At 46.7% G+C, this 20,912-nt stretch overlaps 1 protein-coding gene across 1 annotated transcript in view; it reads left to right on the forward strand.

Annotated features, from left to right (window-relative positions):
- The first annotated feature begins 3,243 nt into the window (after window positions 1–3,243).
- The window catches only part of LOC122370523 (G-protein coupled receptor moody-like), a 38,701-nt gene continuing 21,032 nt past the window's right edge, over window positions 3,244–20,912 (forward strand). Inside the window, exon 1 of the mRNA XM_043346187.1 lies at window positions 3,244–4,263. Within this exon, the coding sequence (XP_043202122.1) occupies window positions 3,821–4,263 (443 nt within the window). The 5' untranslated portion in view covers window positions 3,244–3,820. The remainder of the gene's footprint in view (window positions 4,264–20,912) is intronic.

Raw genomic sequence — 20,912 nt, forward strand, 5'->3', positions numbered from 1 at the left:
TCACCGTTCACGAGGCTTCTAGGGAAAGCGCTGTAAAAACGTATTTTGTCGAAAATCAGCGATAGGGCGTCAGTTGTCTAGTACAGTTGCTATTAGAGGTCACTGGTCATACCAGGTCAGGTCACAGGTCAGGTCACCAAAGGTCACCAAGGGTCACCACATGAACCCAACTTTACTAAGGTTGTGCGATGCATGTTTTATGGCCAGTTTTTCATTTCCAACTCAATGGTGTTGGTTATAAGACCATCAGGTACGGTTTAGGTCACTTTCTGGTGGAGGTCAGGTCAAGGTCAAGTCAAAAGGGTCAAATTTCAAAGTTGATATTTTTGAATCAAATGGGTATTGATTCGATGCAGCTCGTCACGGGGAGTCTAATGGTGGTCTTTGTTTTGCGCTACGAGTTCTAGAATTGCTACAAATTGAGTTTGAAAATTTGACGTCATCAATTTTGAACAGTTTTTTCGCTATAACTTGGCCAAAAAAGAGGTATCGATCTCAAATTTGGTATGTAGATAGAAGGCGGTAGGGACTATCACATATATTACGGTTTTCTTCGAAATTCAAAAGACTTGGATTTTTCGCTATTATATTCAAAAAATCTATTTTTGATTTTTGGGGGTCAAAATCCAAAAAAATCGAAAAAACCGAAATAGCAGTTTTGTAGTCGTCTTAATTCCACACCTTTTATATATGAAACGTTTTTTTCTGTATCTCTAAAGCTGTAGGCCTGACAGCTCTTCCCGCGAAACCTTTTTTTGGGTCGAAAATGGCAGAATTGACGTCACTCTGACGTCATTAGCGGCCAACCTATCATAGCCTTTGGAAAAAAATTTGGTCACCATGTGCGCTAGCTACTCCCGGGAGGGTACTGAAAGTTTGGTGACGATCGGCGCAGCGGTTCTCGAGATATAAAAAAACTAAGGGGGGGGGGGCAAAAAAATGCCCCCCCCCCCGCCTGGAAGGTTAAATGTGACTAAGGAATGCATTGTAAAAAAGGGCAGCAGTCAGTTCTGCTTCGTGGTAGTAAATGAACAAATTTGTCAAGGGTGCCAAAATTGGAAATAGTTGTCCCTTGCTGACCTTTGGTGACATTTTTCACCTGAGGTCAGTTTTACCCAGGGCTGCAGAGTCGACGGATTTTTTGCTGACTCCAACTCCGGCTCAGCTTTATTAATCGTCTCCGACTCCGACTCCGACTCCAGCTCCGACTCAGGATATTTACTCAAAATTGTATTTGATGATAGTTAAATTAATGTCGGAGGTATTTTTATCATGACTGAAACAATTATTTGCGTGTTCCCAGACCTTATATTGCAAATACATTTTTTTAATAACATGCTGAACTACAAGCAGGCTCTGTTGCAGCCGTTGCCTTCTGCTTTATTGCTGAAAATGCTCGTTCAATACAGAAGCATTGCCCTAGCTTCGACAAAATCTGGTTTGCAAAGATCAAAGAGCGTAATATTTTCAACCGAACAGAAGTAGGGCATGACTTTGAGCTATGCATTATTGTCTGCAACCTCGGAGTTGGAGTCGGTAAGATTTGCAACTCTGACTCCGACTCCGGGCAAAACTGTCGATTTCGACAGACTTCGATTCCGACTCGCACTCCGACTCCGCAGCCCTGGTTTTACCAACAGAAAAATCGTCGGCTGCCGATGTTTTTCGAAGGGCTCTCACATGCATTACAATAATGCATATAATGCCCACGGACCCAGAAGCAGAGTAAGATGGACGAATCCTCGTCACTGGATGTTTTACCTATCGTACAGTCACGACTGATGCCTCTATAACAACAATGTCATGAAATGTATACCTACAGTAGGGGAGAGTGGGGTAAGATGCCCAGGGTGGGAAAGACGCCCCACCCCCTCTAGCGGCGGAACAAAGAATCGGACCTGGAAATTAATGTTCTTAGCGTAAAGCGGAAACCTGCCTTGTTAACTGCACAAAAAATTGCGAAGCTCAGTTGGGCAACGGCTGGCTGATGATTGCATGTTTTTTATTTGCTGCTTTCAAAAAATATTTTGGTGTCAGAACATTGTAAATATCAAAGAAGGTAAATAATTTTTGCGTCCCTTGCTATAGTCGTGATACATTAGCATGCGTGTACTGTGTCCCAAACAGTTTGTTTCAGGGTGTAGTTTTATGGCTAACAAATTGTACTGATTTAATGTTACTTCGGTACCTTGGGGTAAGATGCCCCCTGTCCTGATGGGGAAAGACGCCCCCCTAAATCCGTAGGCTGTCCTTCAAACAGCCCGTCAAATCATTTATTACATACTTGTGATGTAGACAAAAGCCGATCTGGGACTATTGAGAGTCCAGTACGGTCGGGTGCTCCCCATGCCGGTCTCTAGGCCCACATAGCGACTTTTTGGGCGGCATCTGACTCTGAGAGCCCTCACGACGGCGGCTCTGTGGGCCCCATTATTGGCTCCAGGGCCCCTCACGACATCCTTTGAGGGCTCCCACGTTGGCCCCACGGGCCGCGCTGGCATCGGAGGTCCCCACGATGGGCTCGAGGGCCCTCAAGCATCATGAAGACCTATAAGAGCCCCACAGTGGTCTCCGAACGCCACCACGGAGGCTTGTTTGGTTGCGCTGGACTATGATGGCCCTAACGATGACCTCTGAAGCCCCTTACGACTACTTTTGATGGCCCTTATGATGACGTTTGGTGTCTACTGCAGGCTCGAAGGGACTACTGATTCGTTCAGGCGATTTACGTGCCAATTTATGTCACTTATAGTGCAGGGGGCATCTTTCCCAACGTCAGGGGGCGTCTTTCCCACCCTGTGGGGTAAGATGCCGCCTTTCACTTCTTCAGGAAAATGCTTAATAGCAAAAAAAGTTATAATATTTCAAGCACGAAAGTGTCATATTTTTGGAGAAAAATAATGTCGGCTTCCGTTGAAACTCCAAGTTTTTGCTTTCACATCGTCATTTTCGAATAATATATGACATAGCAAAACCCTGGGCATCTTTCCCCACTCTCCCCTATCATTCATTACTCCTACATATTTTTTGTCAGAGCTGCTGTCTGTTCCTTCAGTGGATCTAGCGCGGCTGTCGCGTGCGAGGTGCGCCCTTGCAAACGTGCCTCCGTGCAAACATGATATCGTGTGTGCGTGTGTGGCTGTGTAATGTGTATCCTGCGTGTGTGTTTCCTAGCAGCATCAAGACGGGTTTCGGACAGCTGCCCAGCTCCCGTAGCCGTGGGGCGCACGGCGCAGGTACTGTAATGTCGTTGGCGGCGGCGGCGGCGGCGGCGGCGGTGCGCGGCCCGTCGGCGACTCAGTAGAGGCCGGCTCCTCGTGGCAGTCGTGCGGGCCGACGGCCGCTCCCCAGCGCCGGGCTCGTGGCCAGCTGCCGCCCAGAGCCGCGAGTGGGGACAGTCGGACCGACAGCGGAGAGCGGCGGACACGCTGGCTGACTGACCTGTGGCACGAGGAGTGTGACCTGAGGCAGCGCAGAGGTCACAGGTGAATCACAGACCGGAAGAGTGTCGCACCTAGTCTGAACGGATTGTCGAGTCAATCCCAGTGACTGCTGCTGACTGGTGACCGGTCAGGGAGCGACCCAGTGACCTGTAAGAGGTCAGGGAGTGACCCAGTGACCTGCAAGAGGTCAGGGAGTGACCCAGTGACCAGTAAGAGGTCAGGGAGTGACCCAGTGACCTGTAAGAGGTCAGGAAGTGACCCGCTGACAGGTGACCGGTTAGGACCGACGTGACTCAGTGACTTGTGGATGATCGAAAAGTGATTCATTGACCTTTGACTGGTCATGGGACTGCCTCAGTAACCCACAAGCCCACACCATGCTGGCAGAGCCATTCGATCTTTCTCCGCCTTTAGGCGCGCTCGTCCGACTTCAAAACGCCACAGCAAACAGTGCCTGCGCCACTGAAGAAGACCTCAAACATTGGGCGACCGATATGGTTAGGGTGGTCTGCTGCACGGTAGCCGTGCTCGGCGGCGCCGGCAACCTTCTGACGCTGTGCGCCGTGCCGTACGCCAGCCGCTGCTGCCGCGCGCCGCTAGAGGTCAAGCGGCTGCGCTTCAGCACGGCCACCGTGTTCATCCTGAACCTGGCCGTGGCCGACCTGCTCTACTGCCTGGTCAACCTGCCGCTCTACTACTCGCAGTACACGAGCCCGGAGGTGTGGATGAACTCGACGGCCGGCTGCCAGGCTGCCGGGCTACTGCGGTATACCAACGCTGCTGCCGACTGGATGTCACTGGCAGGAATAGCGTTCAACAGGTGAGATGAAAGCCTTGTGTTGAGAGCCTTGTGACAGTGACAACCTTGTGTCGAAAACCCTGCGAGAGCTTTGCCTTGTACTGCATGCTATCGTAAATGACACTCATTTTGGCTTCTGTACTTACCCTTTGCACCTTGAGCTTAGTTAGGTTAAGATAGTCCAAGTTTTAGCCTGAAAGTGAATTTTGAGCCGGACTTACGGTCTTAGCCTTAGCGTCTGGGAGACATATCGTTTTATAGCATGCTATAAAGACATGCTTCTAATGCTATGGAGTAGGCATGTGCTATGTCCTATGTGGGCGCGACGTACCGGTAATCATATATCCATGTATTTATACGTTGGCTAGCAATCTTGGAAGCAGGCTGCTCTAAAACGCAACTAGCCCTCTTCCTAATCCAATGCAAAGAGACCCCTGCATCATTAGGTTATAGGTAAATACCATGAAATTAAAGTTTCAAAGGTCATATCTTCATTTTAAATGAATCTAGCCCGCATTTCCGGGAATAAGTAGGTACCTATGCATAAGTCAGCCAGCAATTGCTTGGACACATAAGCGATTTGGTCGCATGTTAGCTGTATGGTTTGCTATTGTCTTCTTTCGTTGTGGTCGTCTGTAAAACAGTTGGCACGATGAACAGCCTTACCAATTTTATATGAAGGTCAGCAGCATCTTGCGCTGCCCCTGGCTGGTTTCAGCCAGGCTCCACTGACTGTGCAGTGTGCGGGTTCCGCGACCTCACAGATCATTAGCGTCTCGATCTCCGGCGTGTAGCAGCCGTGACGACATCTGTGTGTCTTGGCAACCGTGCATCGTACAGGCACTGCAACCGAGCAGGTCGTCCTGCCATGTCTTGGCGACAGTTGAGACCGAGCCCCCTCTCCTCTCCTCTCGACCCCCGCCGCAACCTCCCCCCCCCCCGTGCGGTCTGACCCGACCCAGCCGGTCCCGACCCAGAGCGAAGTGATAATCCTGGCTCGACGGTGATGCTGTTTCCTGGGACTGATGACATCAGGGTCCAAATGGAAGCCATCGACACACGGTCAGGTTTGATGTGGCTCGACTCATTTGTTGGCCGGTGCCACTGACGAGTGGCGACACGACGTGGTCGCCCCCGTCGCCCCAGTGTCAGCCACACGGTAGTGACGTGAAACGTTTATTTTGTAGTTTGATCGGCTCTACCGCAGTGTTTGATCACCTGTTTGTTATTTCCTGCCATCAAAGAGTTCCGGTCTCAGCTGAAACCTGTGAATGAAATATGAAATATTGGTGCACGGGTGCAGAGGGAGTTTAGCAATTCATCGACTTCTGACGGAAGTTTGTTGGTGACATCAAACAAGCGCGGTAGGTACGCATGGCTAACTTCCCGTGGCAGTAGCGACTAAAGTTTACATTCTGGCAAAGTTCGACTGGAAGCCAAATGCGTTACCAAATATGTGTAGAATTGAACATGTTTAAATGACAGTGATTTTATGGAAGACATTAACCCTCGCCCGCACATGGGGGGGGGGGGGGTGGTTGCCACCACCACCCCCCCCAGGTAGTCTTTCTTCTCTGCACTCAACATTTTTAGAGCTAGAAGGCTGATTTTTCGTATAGCTGCTCCTCTATCCTTTCTTGATGTCCCCTGAAAATTTCAAGTTTCTGTGGTTTTTGGTTTCGGAGATATGACCTTGTTTCTCAGGTCATGTCATGACCCAAATGGCCAATTCTCAACATCTTGCGTTGGCTATGGGTCTTGTGAGCTTTTGACACCTTGATTTCGGCCTTTTTTACCAGTCTTACCTCCCACCTATCATGGAACATGTTGTTCGACGATGTACAGATGTCAAGGTCAAGGTCAAGGTCAACCTAGGTCATCTAAGATAATTGCGTTTTAGGCAAGCGGAATTTACTTTTTGTGAATTTTTTTGACTGCATTTTTGGTAAAAGCTCATGATTATCAGATCATGATTTCATGTAATATGGACACATAAACAATCGGTGCACACATCAGTATACACACAGACACACACAGACATACAAACACATATATATAATTGACCTTGACCTAACTTGACCTGAAATGACCTCAGCAGCAAAAACCTGGTCGGGTAGTGTGACAAAGAGGTTCTAGCTGGCTTGGCACCAGAAAACGGCATCGTCATTGGTATATGATAAGCAGCGCACTTGATATCCAACGGTGACCCAAAACAGCAATATTTTTTAGTTTGACCTGACCTGGAAGGTCAATGACTGACCTGAGAAGGTAAAACTGGGTATCATTGGATTCGTCTCTTCCCAAAGAATCTTTTTGGTCTTTACCGCTAAGCTCTATCTCCAACAGGAACGAAATGGCACGGGGGGGTGGCAACCCCCCCCCCCCCCCCCATGTGCGTTCTAGGATGGGAAAATGGCATGTGCGGGCGAGGGTTAAACTTTGCAGCATATATGGTTGAGTAATTTACAAAAGATGTTTCAGCTGGATGCAATATTGGTAAACTAATTTTGTTTTGAAAGCTCCTTTGTGAATGCAAAGGTGTCAATTAAGCTAAACTTTTGTGTCTGTTTGAACACCTGCTATCCTTTTTTCGGTGAATCGCCTTCAAACTTTGTAACTTTGTGTTTCATTCCCTACCACGATAAAATGTCGCATGTGGCACAAATGTCGCATTGCATTAGGTAGAAGTGTGTTCAGAAGTGCACTTGGCCAGCAAGCCAATCAATGGCACTAATGGTAGCGAGCCTGGTCCGAACTTCGAGCCGCTTAGTTTCCCGCTGTTTGCTTCTAGCGGAGATTGTCTGTGGTCAGAACCTGTGGTCACCCTGCAAGCCATGCGACGTCAGTGAATGAACCTGACTTTCCCGGTCATGTGAACCAAGTTGGTTTAATTAAACGTTATCGGAGAAGTTCCTAATAGGACTTGATAAGAAAAGACCGACGTCCCGCAATGAAGTGGAGCATAGACCACATATATACCTCGATAGTGGTCTATATAGTGGTCGGTATATAGTGGTCTATGAGTGGAGGTAGGTTTATGTTTGTCTAGGGAAGAAATAAAGAACTAAGATGATATGTTTTTAATGTTTATGGAACTTACTTGAATTGTTGAATTTTTATGCTTATTGCTTGTGTAGATGCATCTGAGGTCTCAAGTTCAATGTACATAAGATGTAAGTACCCCTCCCCTGCATACCTCGTGATGATTCTCAGGGTAGGCAATCCAGGCGTCATTGAACGGACTATTCAAATGAACAGGAATCGATTGACACTTTTTTTAAAAGACGCGATATAAGGAAAGGCATCTATTCGCTCTTCCACTGACCACTGTGCTTTTAATGGGTCAAATCCGGCATTGTAATAAATGTTACATGCAACGCTTTGATTACTTTTTGTGAGTTAAATTTGCTCTTCAGTGCTCTGTTTGCTTGTTTAAGATTTTCTTGCATGTAATGTCTATGTAGGGATATTTATCACCTAATTATCTCAGCATTTGCAGCTTGAAAGAAAACGTAAATAAACAGTGCAATACAGTGAGGATCTCTTCGAAAGAGCTCGGCTCTATAACTTTTTCGAGACGCTTACCATCCTAAACAGAGCACCTAGCCGTCGACACGTGAGCACAATCGACCCACCCTCCTTGTCCGGAGACTGATAAAACGGAGCCGGCATCGGAAGAAAGAGACTGGAGGACAGCATGGCTGAAAGTCGTCCGTCCTCGTCTCCACGCACTGACGACGGAACATTTTCTCATCCGCCAGCGCAATCAGCCTCTCTCTCTCTCTCTCTCTCTCTCTCTCTCTCTCTCTCTCTCTCTCTCTCTCTCTCTCTCTCTCTCTCTCTCTCTCTCTCTCTCTCTCTCTCTCTCTCTCTCTCTCTCTCTCTCTCTCTCTCTCTCTCTCTCTCTCTCTCTCTCTCTCTCTCTCTCTCTCTCTCTCTATCTCTCTCTCTCTCTCTCTCTTCCTCTCTCTCTCTCTCTCTCTCTCTCTCTCTCTCTCTCTCTCTCTCTCTCTCTCTCTTTCTCTCTCTCTCTCTCCGCGATCTGTTTGCTCTCCATTCCTAGTCCGTCCCTCTGTTTGTCGTTCTCCGTCTATACTCTCGGGAGGTGCACCACAAAATGAGCTGCGGATGGTGTTTGCAATGTCGCCAAAGGGAGTGAGCTCAATCCTACAGAGCTTTCGTCGTTCGTCCGAAACGCTGACAGGTTTCAAAATAGTTGAGAATGTGTGCTCACTTTGAAGTGGAAGGGTTAAATTGATATTGCCCCTTGAATTTCGGTCGAGCCGATTACAGTTGAGTTTATTTGGATAGGCTTCATATGAACTGATGGGCAGGATTATTAGTGTCATCGCTTCTTATGTCCCAGGCTTAGATTTTGCTGCCACTCAAGCTATCGCTCAGATCTTACTATTGATTGGTGTTTCAATTGCGCATTTTCTAGCTGAGTTCACCGCGTGGTTGGTTCTGTTATCGGTAAAGTTCACCAAACTTCTGGTAGCTATCCGTATAGATATCGGCGTCTGTGGTCATAAATGGAATGGAATAGATTGAATAAAAATTAGGTGGTAAGAGATACCACTGCTTCTAAGCGTACCTAAACAATTTATACTTTACAACTAGTTCACATTATAAAGAAAAGGAAAATTTCTGGGCTGCCTGTCATCGGTTAAAATGAAGTTGAGCTTGTCATAAATTTTAGACACGTCTTGCAGATGTTTTAGAAATCGTTGAAAATAATTTTGCTAATTTTGCAATTTTAATCTTATTTTAAAAATTCAAGCAAGCAATTTGCATGACTGTTTTACTAACGATTCAAACCCCTCTGGCACCGACAGAATATTTAGGAGAACCTTGGCAGACGAGCAAACCTTGCTGAAGAGAGTTTACGTAAGCGTGATGATTCCTGGATCCCATTACGCGTCACCATTTTGCATAAATGAATATTGAGCGTATTTAACGACCACTCGTGTTGACTTCGCATCATATTGACTGACCTCGATGCATGGTTTAATCTTCCCCAATTCGGCCACCCTTCAGATGGCGTAGCCTCCCGAATGGGGTCACGACCATCGGCACTAGTGCGCCATTGTCCTTCCTTTGTTCAGTTAAACCTTATTGGTTCGAGATATTGGCATCTACATAAGTCTAATGGACACGGAGGAGAAAAATTGCCTGCGTATTTTGAGCGTGACACTTCCTAACAGATATATAGATCCACTTCCAGTCTACTACTACGAAGCATTTACAATGTATTAGGTATGTTTCCCGCAACAAGAAAAAACGATAGCAGTAATGAAAGTATAATTATGCTGTTATTTTCCAACTTAAAAATCAACCTTTTGTAAGAAAAGAAACATATTCAAGAACTTGACGTACAGCGTTGCAAGAAAACTATTATGTACATTATCACTTTTTTATCGAAGGTTTTTCTGCCTCCATTTTTAAGCTCAGTGCTAATAGTAACACTCTGGATTTGGAGCATATTAAAGTGGTTAAACTTATCCCATCATCTCCGAGCAAGGCCAACGATTTCTGATATCTTCACATCTCCCCGATCCAGCTCTCTTTCGTCCATTCGTTATCAGTCGGAAGTGGTCCTCGGTGACCACTTGGTCCTTTGATCGGATGAATCACCTCCCCGAGGATCCCCAAAAGCCTCCGACCAGCGTCCCCCTCTCCCCCTCCCCATCTCCCCACCTGAGTCTCAATGACGTGATCACCGACAAAGTGAACCCCCCGGGTGTACGCAGCCGGAGACTCTACTTGTCCTCGAGTGCGCCCAATCCCAGGGGCGGAGGCCGCAGCCAGAGTGGCAGCGCTCCCGCGGGACTACCCCGTCCAAACCTAGCTCCTCGGGAGCAAACACCAGCGCCGAATTCCGCTCCACAGGAAGTCGAGTCATTCCGCCGAGTCATGCCGCCGGCAGACGACTCCGCCCGGCGGGAGGAACGCGGGATCGGCCCTGAGACGACCAGCGGACCTGCGGACTCCGCGCCGCGCGGAAAACTCCCGACGCTGAGCGGCTCGAGTGTTTAGACACCGGTCATCCCTTTCCGCGTCATAACACTTACTTGTGAGACTAAGAAGCTTTTCATATTTGTGTTGTCTTATGAGCATGCTTATTCGTTTGACCTCACGACGATAAGATGAGTGGACTCTTGTGAGCTGAATAAGTCCACTCTTGTCTAGCACGCGCGGCCTGAATGCCGTTCTCATCAGTGCCTCTCTGTGAGGTTATCGATTAAATCCCCTTAATCCGACAGCTCATGACGTCATTGGGGTGATGTCGACAGGAAGGGATGTCGAAAGGCTCGATCATGGCTGCGCTGATGACTCAGAGCTCAATCAGGGGATGGATGCAACCGTCCTGAGTGAAATTCTCCCATGGGACGGTTCGAGTCGTGGAGCGACATGCGATCGATCCATTGCAGTGTTGCCGCGCAAGGCAGGTGCTGCAGAAGATTTGAGCTACCGACTGGCAACTGTATGAGCTTATAGCTTCGCTTCTGTGGTTATTTTACACCAAAGGCAGTCTTGAGATGAATTACCGTATCGAAATTAATAAGACAGTCTGATTATTTCAGTTTACTAGACGCGCTTGCACTTCAGCAATTCGGCTTCAGCGTGAAATACTGCGATGATTTTTTGCAGCTTCTCAGCTATTACTCGCGCTGTCATCTTCCTCTTGCAAACAAACGAGAAGTTATGAGCTTGGGAGGGTTACTTTGTAAACAGGGTGTATCTAAGTTGTGGACGAAGGCGGGAAACTCAGATGATTTACGATTTTCTTCCTGATACACCCTCACACTTGAGAGAGTGCCTTTTCCTCGTCCATCTTAACCCTCGCATGTGTAGGGGGGGGGTCGGATGGACCCCCCCATGGTTTTTCGCGAATAACTCGCGTAAAAAGCGGCCGATCGCGACGAAACTTTCAGTACCCTCACATTGATCAATTTTACACCTACCCTGAAAATTTCATGACCCTGACCCAAATGACCTTTGACCTGTGACCTCTTTTCCGAGACCATGTTTGGCCGGAATCGCGATTTCGCGTATGTCGGCTCGCACTAGCCGCGTGTTTGCAAGCCTTTCGTGGTTTCAAACGTTCAAACATGTGATTTGATGTTACTCCCGTGTGTGTCAAGGTCACCTGAAGGTCAGGTCAGGTCATTGACCTTTGGTGACCTCGGGTGACCTCGGGTCACTTTTTCGAGTTTTACATGTTTCTAGGCTAGTTTTTGGAGCTGAATTCGAATTTAGCAACCATTTGAACATTTACGAAGTAGTTTTGGTGACTTCGTAACATGTTACGAAGCTGTCAGAGGCGGTTGACACGTATTACGAATACCCGTCACGACGCCTACTGGTTGACCTGACCTGACCTGACCCGACCTGGTCTAAATGCTTCAAGACATCATATGTGATCAAAACTAACACGATATTCGTGATCAGCACCCCGAAAAACCCCTTAGCAGCCACACTTTACGACTTGATAACAGGTCCCGATTTTCCCGACTTTGGGTCATTGACCTGACATGGAAGGTCAACCAATGACCTAGGACCTTAAAATTGGGTATCATCGGCTTCCTCTCGTCACGGGCAACACGCTCGTTTTTTTCGCGAAGCTCTAGCTCGATCAGGGGCCAAACGGCAAGGGGGGAAGTCCAACCGACCCCCCCCCCCCCCCTACACATTAGAAGCTGGCAAACGCCGCACACATGCGAGGGTTAATCACTGTCAGCCCATTAGGCGGTTAGTTTGCATGCATCTCATTTATTGTCATCCACAGCGCACCGCTTACGAGTAGAATCAGCTTGGTTGCTGTTATCCTCGCTTCCTACAATAATTATGACATCATTGCAATGCAACTCGACAGAGACGCTCAAGCACCCATTAAAGATACCGGCCCGACTGATTTCAGGGAATTTACATTGCTCATGCTTACTTTGGTATATGCTAGTCATTTCAAGGATGAGCCACTGATTATAACCCTTGTTTGCACAGTTGATATGAAATCTACGACTGTACGTCAGGCCTCTCGGACATTAAAACATCGGTATTGACAAGCCATTTTATGCGGCCCATTTCCCGAAAAATGTCATTGTTGAAAAAGACAGTTCATTGTTGGCCATAGCCAATAATCATTATAGATGCGTCTGCGCATAGCATACCTATTAGTTACCTATGTATGCTGATTTCTGTGCATATGTTTTTTTGTTGTATTTTTTGGTACTGACATTAGCAGATTTTTTCTGTCTGGGCTGGAGTGATGACATGAAGTGACGCCACAAAAAAGAGATCAAAGCAGTATAAAAAATGTAGTTGGAAAATGTGACAAAAATGAGGGCTGGCTCGTTTTCAACAGTATTCATTGTCAAGTGCGGCATAATATGATAGAATCAAAACTATTTGTTTCACGCCAGCTCAGTTTCAAATGTTTTCTTGCATCAGTTTGGTGAGTTTGGCACACAAACTTTGCATGAAGTACATTTTGATAGGACTGTTCTTCCGGTCACCAAAACCAGTCCTCAACCACAAGTCAGAAGCCTAACCACTTTTAACCTCCTCCCGAGGGGGGGACGACAACGAGCTGCTTCTTCTGCTCTGAGCCACTTTGTCTCGGGCTCCTCAACTTATCCACAGATCCGGGTGGTGTCCCTCCTCGCCAAACATCCGCTCAAAGCGCCCCAGTGACGTCATTAGTGTGGTGCTACTGATGCGATAGTGCATATAGATGTGCACTAAGGCTATCGGTCACCCGGGCTCTGACGTCACGTCACTCAAAGCGGATTTAGTGGATATTGTTTGCTGGATATGTCGTGATCCCGGTATCATTGACTTCGCGCATATATGCCTTGTCTGGTATTTCAAATATGTACTCAAAACTCAAGTGTCCGACGTTTGGTTTTGCTCTCGAGGTTGAAATTGGGACGTGTTTGCAACAGGTAGTCCTCTGTAGATGTGTCATTGATCTCAGCGGCCATCAAAGACCAGTCATTGTCATTGCAAGTCATTGATGATGTTCGGCACAAAGTTAACCCGCGCCCTGATGGGGGGCCATTTTGGCCCCCTGTGGTTTTTCTTAAATAGCGAGAAAGCGCCGCCAAATTTTGGGTACCTTACCGGGCATCAATTTGACACCTTCACACAAAATTTCAAGTCACAGGTCACCTCAGGTCAGGAGTTATTGAGGTCAAACTGAGGTCATGTTCGAGTAAAAATGAGCAAAAAACATGACATCTTGAAACGCTCACCAATTCTACAGTTAACAAGCAATTTTAAAGTTCTTTATGTGGTTGTGTAGAGAAAAGACGGCGCTACAAAACTGCTATCTCGGATTTTCGAAATTTTGGGATTTTGACCCCCAAAAATAAAAAAAAATGATTTTTAAGAAAAAACTCAAAAAATTTCCAAAAATTTTTCGAATTTCGAAAAACCGGAATACATGTGATAGTCCCTGCGCTCTTCGATATACATACCAAATTTTAGATCGATACCTCTTTTTTGGCCAAGTTATAGCGAAAAAACTGTTAAAAATTGATGACGTCAAATTTTTGAACTCAATTTTTAGCAATTCTAGACATCGTAGCGCAAAACGGAGACCACCATTGAACTCCCCGTGACGAGCTGCATCGAATCGATACCCATTTTATGCAAAAATATCAACTTTGAAATTTGACCTAATTTGACCTGACCTTGACCTGCCCTTGACCTGACCTTGACCTGACCTTGACCAAAATGTGACCTAAGCTGGCCCTTAAGTCTGTCTGACCCACATAATCGCATTTGTCATGTAAAATGGACCACAAAACATGTATCACAGGACACTTTCATATTGTGACCCCCCAGTGACCTGACCTCTGTGACCTGACCTGGTATCAGTAACCTCAAATAGCAAAATATGTGTTTGAAGAACATTTCCCCATCGATGATTTTCAATGAAATGCATTTTACTCGATTTTATAACGCATTTCTTGAAATGCCTGTAGACGGTGAAAATTCGACCTTTGACCTGGCCTGTGACGTCATCGGTTTGACCGAGGTCAATGAAATTGGGTCACAAGGTAGTTCCCCGTTGGGGCTATCCAACACCGTTTACCGCTTGTCGCTCTGTTGCGTGGTTCTCGAGATCTGAGGGGGGGCCAAAATGCCCCCCCCCCCCCATCAGACCGCGTTGCTCGGCAGACCCTATCTGGGCGCGGGTTAAGACTAACCGAACACCAAAAGCGAGATGATATGCCTGATGGTGGTCAAAGCCGAGATAAACGAGCTTTGCGACCTAGAAAATGTTGCTGAGAAAATGAAGTGCATATGCCCATTATATAGCACCATTAAATCACATCATAAAACTGCGGTCAAGCTTCGTGACTATCTGAGTGCCCGTTATATCATATTCAAAAGCTCGTGCTATTTCAGGAAATCCCAAAAGACTCGTCGTGGTTTGCCTTATAAAGTTGTCCGCGGCCGTAACCTGAGGGCTTTATAAATCCTTCAGCTGAGCGAGGGGATGTAGGTCGCCTTTTGGTTCTCTCAGCTGGCTGGTGTGATGAATCTCAGTCTGTCGGTAGCAGTTGCCGAAATAATGTGCGGCTCTGACGTTCCTGAGCTGGAGCCGCCTCAAGGTGTCACCGTTCCGATGCATTACTGCAGAAGGAACAAGTAGTGGATCACATATTAACCCTCGCCCGCACATGCCATTTTCCCATCCTAGAACGCACATAGGGGGGGGGGGTGGTTGCCACCCCCCCCGCGCCATTTCGTTCCTGTTGGAGATAGAGCTTAGCAGTAAAGACCAAAAAGATTCTTTGGGAAGAGACAAATCCAATGATACCCAGTTTTACCTTCTCAGGTCAGTCATTGACCTTCCAGGTCAGGTCAAACTAAAAAATGTTGCTGTTTTGGGTCACCGTTGGATATCAAGTGCGCTGCTTATCAAATACCGATGACGGTGCTGTTTTCTGGTGCCAAGCCAGCTAGAACCTCTTTGTCACACTATCCGACCAGAATTTTGCTGCTGAGGTCATTTCAGGTCAAGTTAGGTCAAGGTCAATTATATGTGTTTGTATGTCTGTGTGTGTCTGTGTGTATACTGATGTGTGCACCGATTGTTTTTGGGTCCATATCACATGAAATCATGATCTGAGAAGCTTTTACCAAAAATGCAGTCAAAAAACTTCACAAAAAGTAAATTCAGCTTGCCTAAAACGCAGTTATCTTAGATGACCTAGGTTGACCTTGACCCTGACCTAGACCCCTGTACATCGTCGAACAACATGTTCCATGATAGGTGGGAGGTAAGACTGGCGAAAAAGGCCGAAATCAGGGTGTCAAAAGCTCACAAGGCCCATGGCAAACGCAAGATGTTGAGAATTGGCCATTTGGGTCATGACATGACCTGAAAAACAAGGTCATATCTCCGAAACCAAAAATCACAGAAGCTTGAAATTGTCAGTGGACATCAAGAAAGGATAGACGAGCAGCTATACGAAAAATCAGCCTTCTAGCTCTAAAAATGTGGAGTGCAGAGCAGAAAGACTGCCTGGGGGGTGGCAACCACCCCCCCCCCCCATGTGCGGGCGAGGGTTAAAGGGACCCTCCCACCTTAACATTAGATTTGAGTTGAGATAGCCAAAATGGGGTCCCTAGCTCACAATTACCGGTTTCGGCACTCACAACATCGAGAAATGCCTTAAATCGGAAATATTGAATTTCAAAATTGCAGCATTTTGATTCAGAGGGGCTAATGCTTAGGAATACCCCTCTGAATGTGTGACGTCAGCGCAAATATCTAACGATTTTTAAATTTTTGACTAAAACGTTTTGTAGCACGCGGTGGTATATGCTATTCGCGCGCAACATCTGCCGCAAACGCCGCACTTCTAAAATAAAGTCGCTAGAAACAGCGGAGATCCCAAAAAAGTAAACAAAAGTAAAAGTCTAAAATCTTGAAAACCGTTGAATATTTTTCGATGAAATTTGGTAGATATTCGTTTTCGCTCTTTCTGAACCGAGCGACATCACTTTCATGCCAATTCATAAACTTTTTTGAAGGTGGGAGGGTCCCTTTAAGGCAGCATCCCGGGGAGTTTTGATGCAGATCCGAAAGAGGTGGCAGTGACCTCATTTCTGAAATCGGGTTAACTACATGGTAATGGTAAATATATGCCTTTACAGCTTATGAGTCAGCTCATAAAAGTCGATGCAAGATATGATGCATTTATAATTTCGAGTCCTCAAAAGCAGAATGAACTAAACATTTAGGAGTTGGAACACTTTTTGTTTGTTGTTATTTTATCTTTGTGCAGCCGAGGTAATTTTTATCAATGAAATGTGACGGAGCATGGTTCAATGCCGAGCCTGGCCGAGCCCTTCCTGGAGCTGGGTTTGTTGGCAACAGCTGGACGAATCACGTGCACTGCAGCGGCCGCTTCTGCCATTGCCATTCATCATACTCCGTGTCACCATATTGCCGTACTGTTGCCACTGTTTGATGCTCGACAAATAGGCCATATTTCCCTGACAACACTCACACGGCAGGATCGGCAGTGACACGGTCGACCATCTGACAGAAGTGCTACCGGGCCGGCTATTGTATAGATGGATACTTCTGTCTTCTAGGAATTTTGCACTATTCGTATACTGACGCTATGCTGTATGCAGGAGGCTGTATCGAGCTTATTTAAAGGTAGTGTGCCACCTTTGAAAGATTTCCCATTTTATTTTTCCTAGGATAAGAAGCTTCTGTTTTTACCTAATATCGCAAAGAAAATCAAAAATGGGCCTGGAATAGTGCCTTTTTCGCCTAAAAGTTTATCGGTTTTTCGATATGTATAACAATTGTAGTGGGCTGACTTGTAAACAGGCGTCGGCAACAATCGCGAATGCGGCGCACATGTGACAATAAGCAAAGGTCATTATAGAGTTACGACGTACGGGAATGAGTTATCAGCTGTCTAATCGTAGACAACACAATGTCGAGCCTTAAACTGTAAGCCTGTATTGGCATTGTTTCTTTTATTTGGCTGTCGAACGTTATTTATGGTTTGAAATATGATTTTATGTAAAATAATTGATATGAAAAAGCCGTCTCTTAAGTTATGACCCCATTTCACCACACGCAAGTGGCAGAAATGACAATGATCAGCTGACGCATTTTTCTTGGCCGAAGTCAGAGCGCGCGGCCCGACGCACCACCACCGCACCACAAAGCATGAGCAGAAGCCGCGCCCAAAGCCAGGGCCCCGGTAACGTGAGGTAGCCGAGTCGGGGCAGCGTGCGCTGACCCAAGCCGGGGCCGCAGCTTTGGGCGCGGTCTACCGCATCCCCGCGGGCAGCCCCGGGCTATCACATGACACCGGGAGGACGCGCGGCCCCGGCTTGGGTCAGCGCACGCTGCCCCGACTCGGCTACCTCACGTTACCGGGGCCCTGGCTTTGGGCGCGGTCTACCGCACCACCTAACAGGCGTGTTCGAAACCGCAGGAGATGATGATGAACGGGTTTATCGAAACTTGATTGGATGAGCATATCGGTAATAGCGATTTCAGTGTGTGCATTTATTGTTCATAGTGGTGTGAAATGTGGTTGGGGTACGACCGACAACCCGTCGGGGCGAATTTCGCACTGGGGTACTCAAAATTTGAAGAATTTAAGACGTTTCCATGAGTTTTGAAGGTATGGATAAGTTCTAAAAATCCGGTTCTCCTCATCTGGGCCATTAACTCCATACGGTCCAGGAAAGCTGGCACACTACCTTTAAACATTTGTCACGAAAATAGTTTTCGGGTTGTTGTACTGGATGAATTTCTTCGACTTGGACCATAGATGTAAACGCAGTGCAGTGTTCCATTTAATTTTTTCTTATACCTCATTTTCAGTTTGTTATTTGTATTTATAGCAAGGAAATGACTGTCTTGTACCATTGAAATGACTTCACAAACCGCAAACCACCTGCTAGAATGTGTTGGGTCATAGACTGGTGCGTCCGTTCCACGTGAGGAACGAATGGAATCATCCCTGATCCTCGTTTCAGAAAATTCCTGTCATCCGTGGCCCTGGGACACTTTTAGTGACCTTTGACCTACTGGGCAGCCGGGGAAGGGTTGATACAGCAAACCAGCTCGCTATCGCCCGCTGAGATATCCAGTGTCAATGTTAACATGGGAGCCGCTGAACCGTTAAACCACCTGGCCCGTCAGCTATTTAGGGGAGGACGAGTCACCTGGGTTGAAGGTTCGCTTCAAAACAATCAGCTGTCGGGAGCCAGTGACGTCATAAATGTCTCTCAAGGTCAGTCCGCTGTGACTGACGTGTGTTGACCTGATGTGATATCTGGCGTGACGTGCATGTTGAGCCGTCTGTCCCGTATTGAGCCAATCACGGCCGGAGAGGAATGCAGGAGTCATGTCTTCAACGGGACGCGGCCATTGACAACACTGTGCTATAAGTTAAGACTGTCCGTTGTTGTTCTTTGCCTCCAGCTCATGCACTCCATTGATAATGACTAGAGAGATAAGCCTACTTGTGAGCTTTATTCGCCCTAATTTTCTCAATAATGATTCTCACAATGCGTATTTATACGAACACCATCAAGATATAGGTACAGCTGCTGAATTCGAACTAAGGTACCTAGCACTTGCACTGGTGCAAATCGCTGCAAGAACGCATTCTGATATCTTACGTTCCCAGTGACCCGAAGGCTGAAACTTCCGACACATAGTTGTTTATCCACAGAAAGCTTAACCCTCGCCCGCACATGCCATTTTCCCATCCTAGAACGCACATGGGGGGGGGGGGGTTGCCACCCCCCCCGCGCCATTTCGTTCCTGTTGGAGATAGAGCTTCGCGGTAAAGACCAAAAAGATTTTTTGGGAAGAGACGAATCCAATGATACCCAGTTTTACCTTCTCAGGTCAGTCATTGACCTTCCAGGTCAGGTCAAACTAAAAAATGTTGCTGTTTTGTGTCACCGTTGGATATCAAGTGCGCTGCTTATCATATACCGATGACGATGCTGTTTTCTGGTGCCAAGCCAGCTAGAACCTCTTTGTCACACCACCCGACCAGATTTTTGCTGCTAAGGTCATTTCAGGTCAAGTTAGGTCAAGGTCAATTATATGTGTTTGTATGTCTGTGTGACGTGTGTGTCTGTGTGTATACTGATGTTGCACCGATTGTTTATGTGTCTGTGTATATTACATTAAATCATGATCTGAGAATCTTTTACCAAAAATGCAGTCAAAAAATTTCACAAAAACTAAATTCAGCTTGCCTAAAACGCAATTATCTTAGATGACCTAGGTTGACATTGACCCTGACCTTGACACCTGTACATCGTCGAACAACATGTTCCATGATAGGTGGGAGGTAAGACTGGCAAAAAGGCCGAAATCAAGGTGTCAAAAGCTCACAAGGCCCATGGCAAACGCAAGATGTTGAGAATTGGCCATTTGGGTCATGACATGACCTGAAAAACAAGGTGATATCTCTGAAACCAAAAATCACAGAAACTTGAAATTTTCAGTGAACATCAAGAAAGGATAGAGGAGTAGCTATACGAAAAATCAGTTTTCTAGCTCTAAAAATGTTGAGTGCAGAGCAGGAAGACTACCTGGTGGGGTGGCAACCCCCCCCCCCCCATGTGCGGGCGAGGGTTAATCACATCACATTGTGACACCGGCTGAACCTTGCATCGTAAGAGACTGAGAATTTTCCGTCGGCAATCCGACTATTGCAACAATAAACGAGATAATTCCAATACTCGCACAAAAAGTGTCTCGAAGTCGCGGATAAGGAAGTTCAAACGCATGGATATGAAAGCCGAAAGGTATATTTAACGGTGCAACTGCTTCTATGTGAAATAACTTTTTAATTCATTTTATTTGTTCTGTTTCATGTTTGTTATCTATTATTTATTGAGACTGAACAACGCTCCCAGCCAGCCGGCAAGATCGAGACAGCTTTGTTGCAGCGAAGTTATTATCGTATGCCATAAATGTTTCACTTATTCAGTGCACGGTTTTGGATTTAGTGTTGCTTGTTTATGTCTTGTTACATAACTTCACAGGTTCATGCAAGCGAGATGAATAGATCGCGATACACTTCGCCTGACATTTTTATGTACGATTCAGATTGTCGCCCTAACATACCACATCGGCTAATTTCTACGTATACATAGTTGGAATGTCGCAGTTCCCAATTACCGAGAATTCGGCCATTGGTCCGAGCGGTGTACGCTTGCAAAAGGCGGCAATTCAGCGTCTGTCCGGCGCAGATTGCAGGGCACGTGTTGCAAACGGCAGCACCACATGGCCGGCCGGTCGTCACGTGGAAGCCGCCGTGCTTCTCGCCAGTCTCAGCGCAAAACGGGAAGGCCATTATTTCCAGCGAACGGGCCTCTTCAGCCACGGATCTGACAGGTCACGTGTCTCCACGTGCGGGTGACGATGCTGGCTGGTCAGCCGACTTCGCAAAACTGCTCTGTGGGTAATTGGCTTAGTCTGCAACAACGTGTAACTTTTATCCATTTATCAGTCATGAAGTGCAGTAGACTGAAAGTCTTCCTGTAGCTTCCCGCATTGCCATCTTCCCACGGTTTGGGACGACAGAGGATGATTGGATGCCGAGCACGTGAAACGGAGGAGGCTGGGTGACCATTTGCCGAGAAAATGG

Source organism: Amphibalanus amphitrite, unplaced genomic scaffold, assembly GCF_019059575.1.
Source record: "Amphibalanus amphitrite isolate SeventyFive unplaced genomic scaffold, NRLGWU_Aamphi_draft 001140F_arrow, whole genome shotgun sequence".
NCBI lineage: Eukaryota > Metazoa > Arthropoda > Thecostraca > Balanomorpha > Balanidae > Amphibalanus > Amphibalanus amphitrite.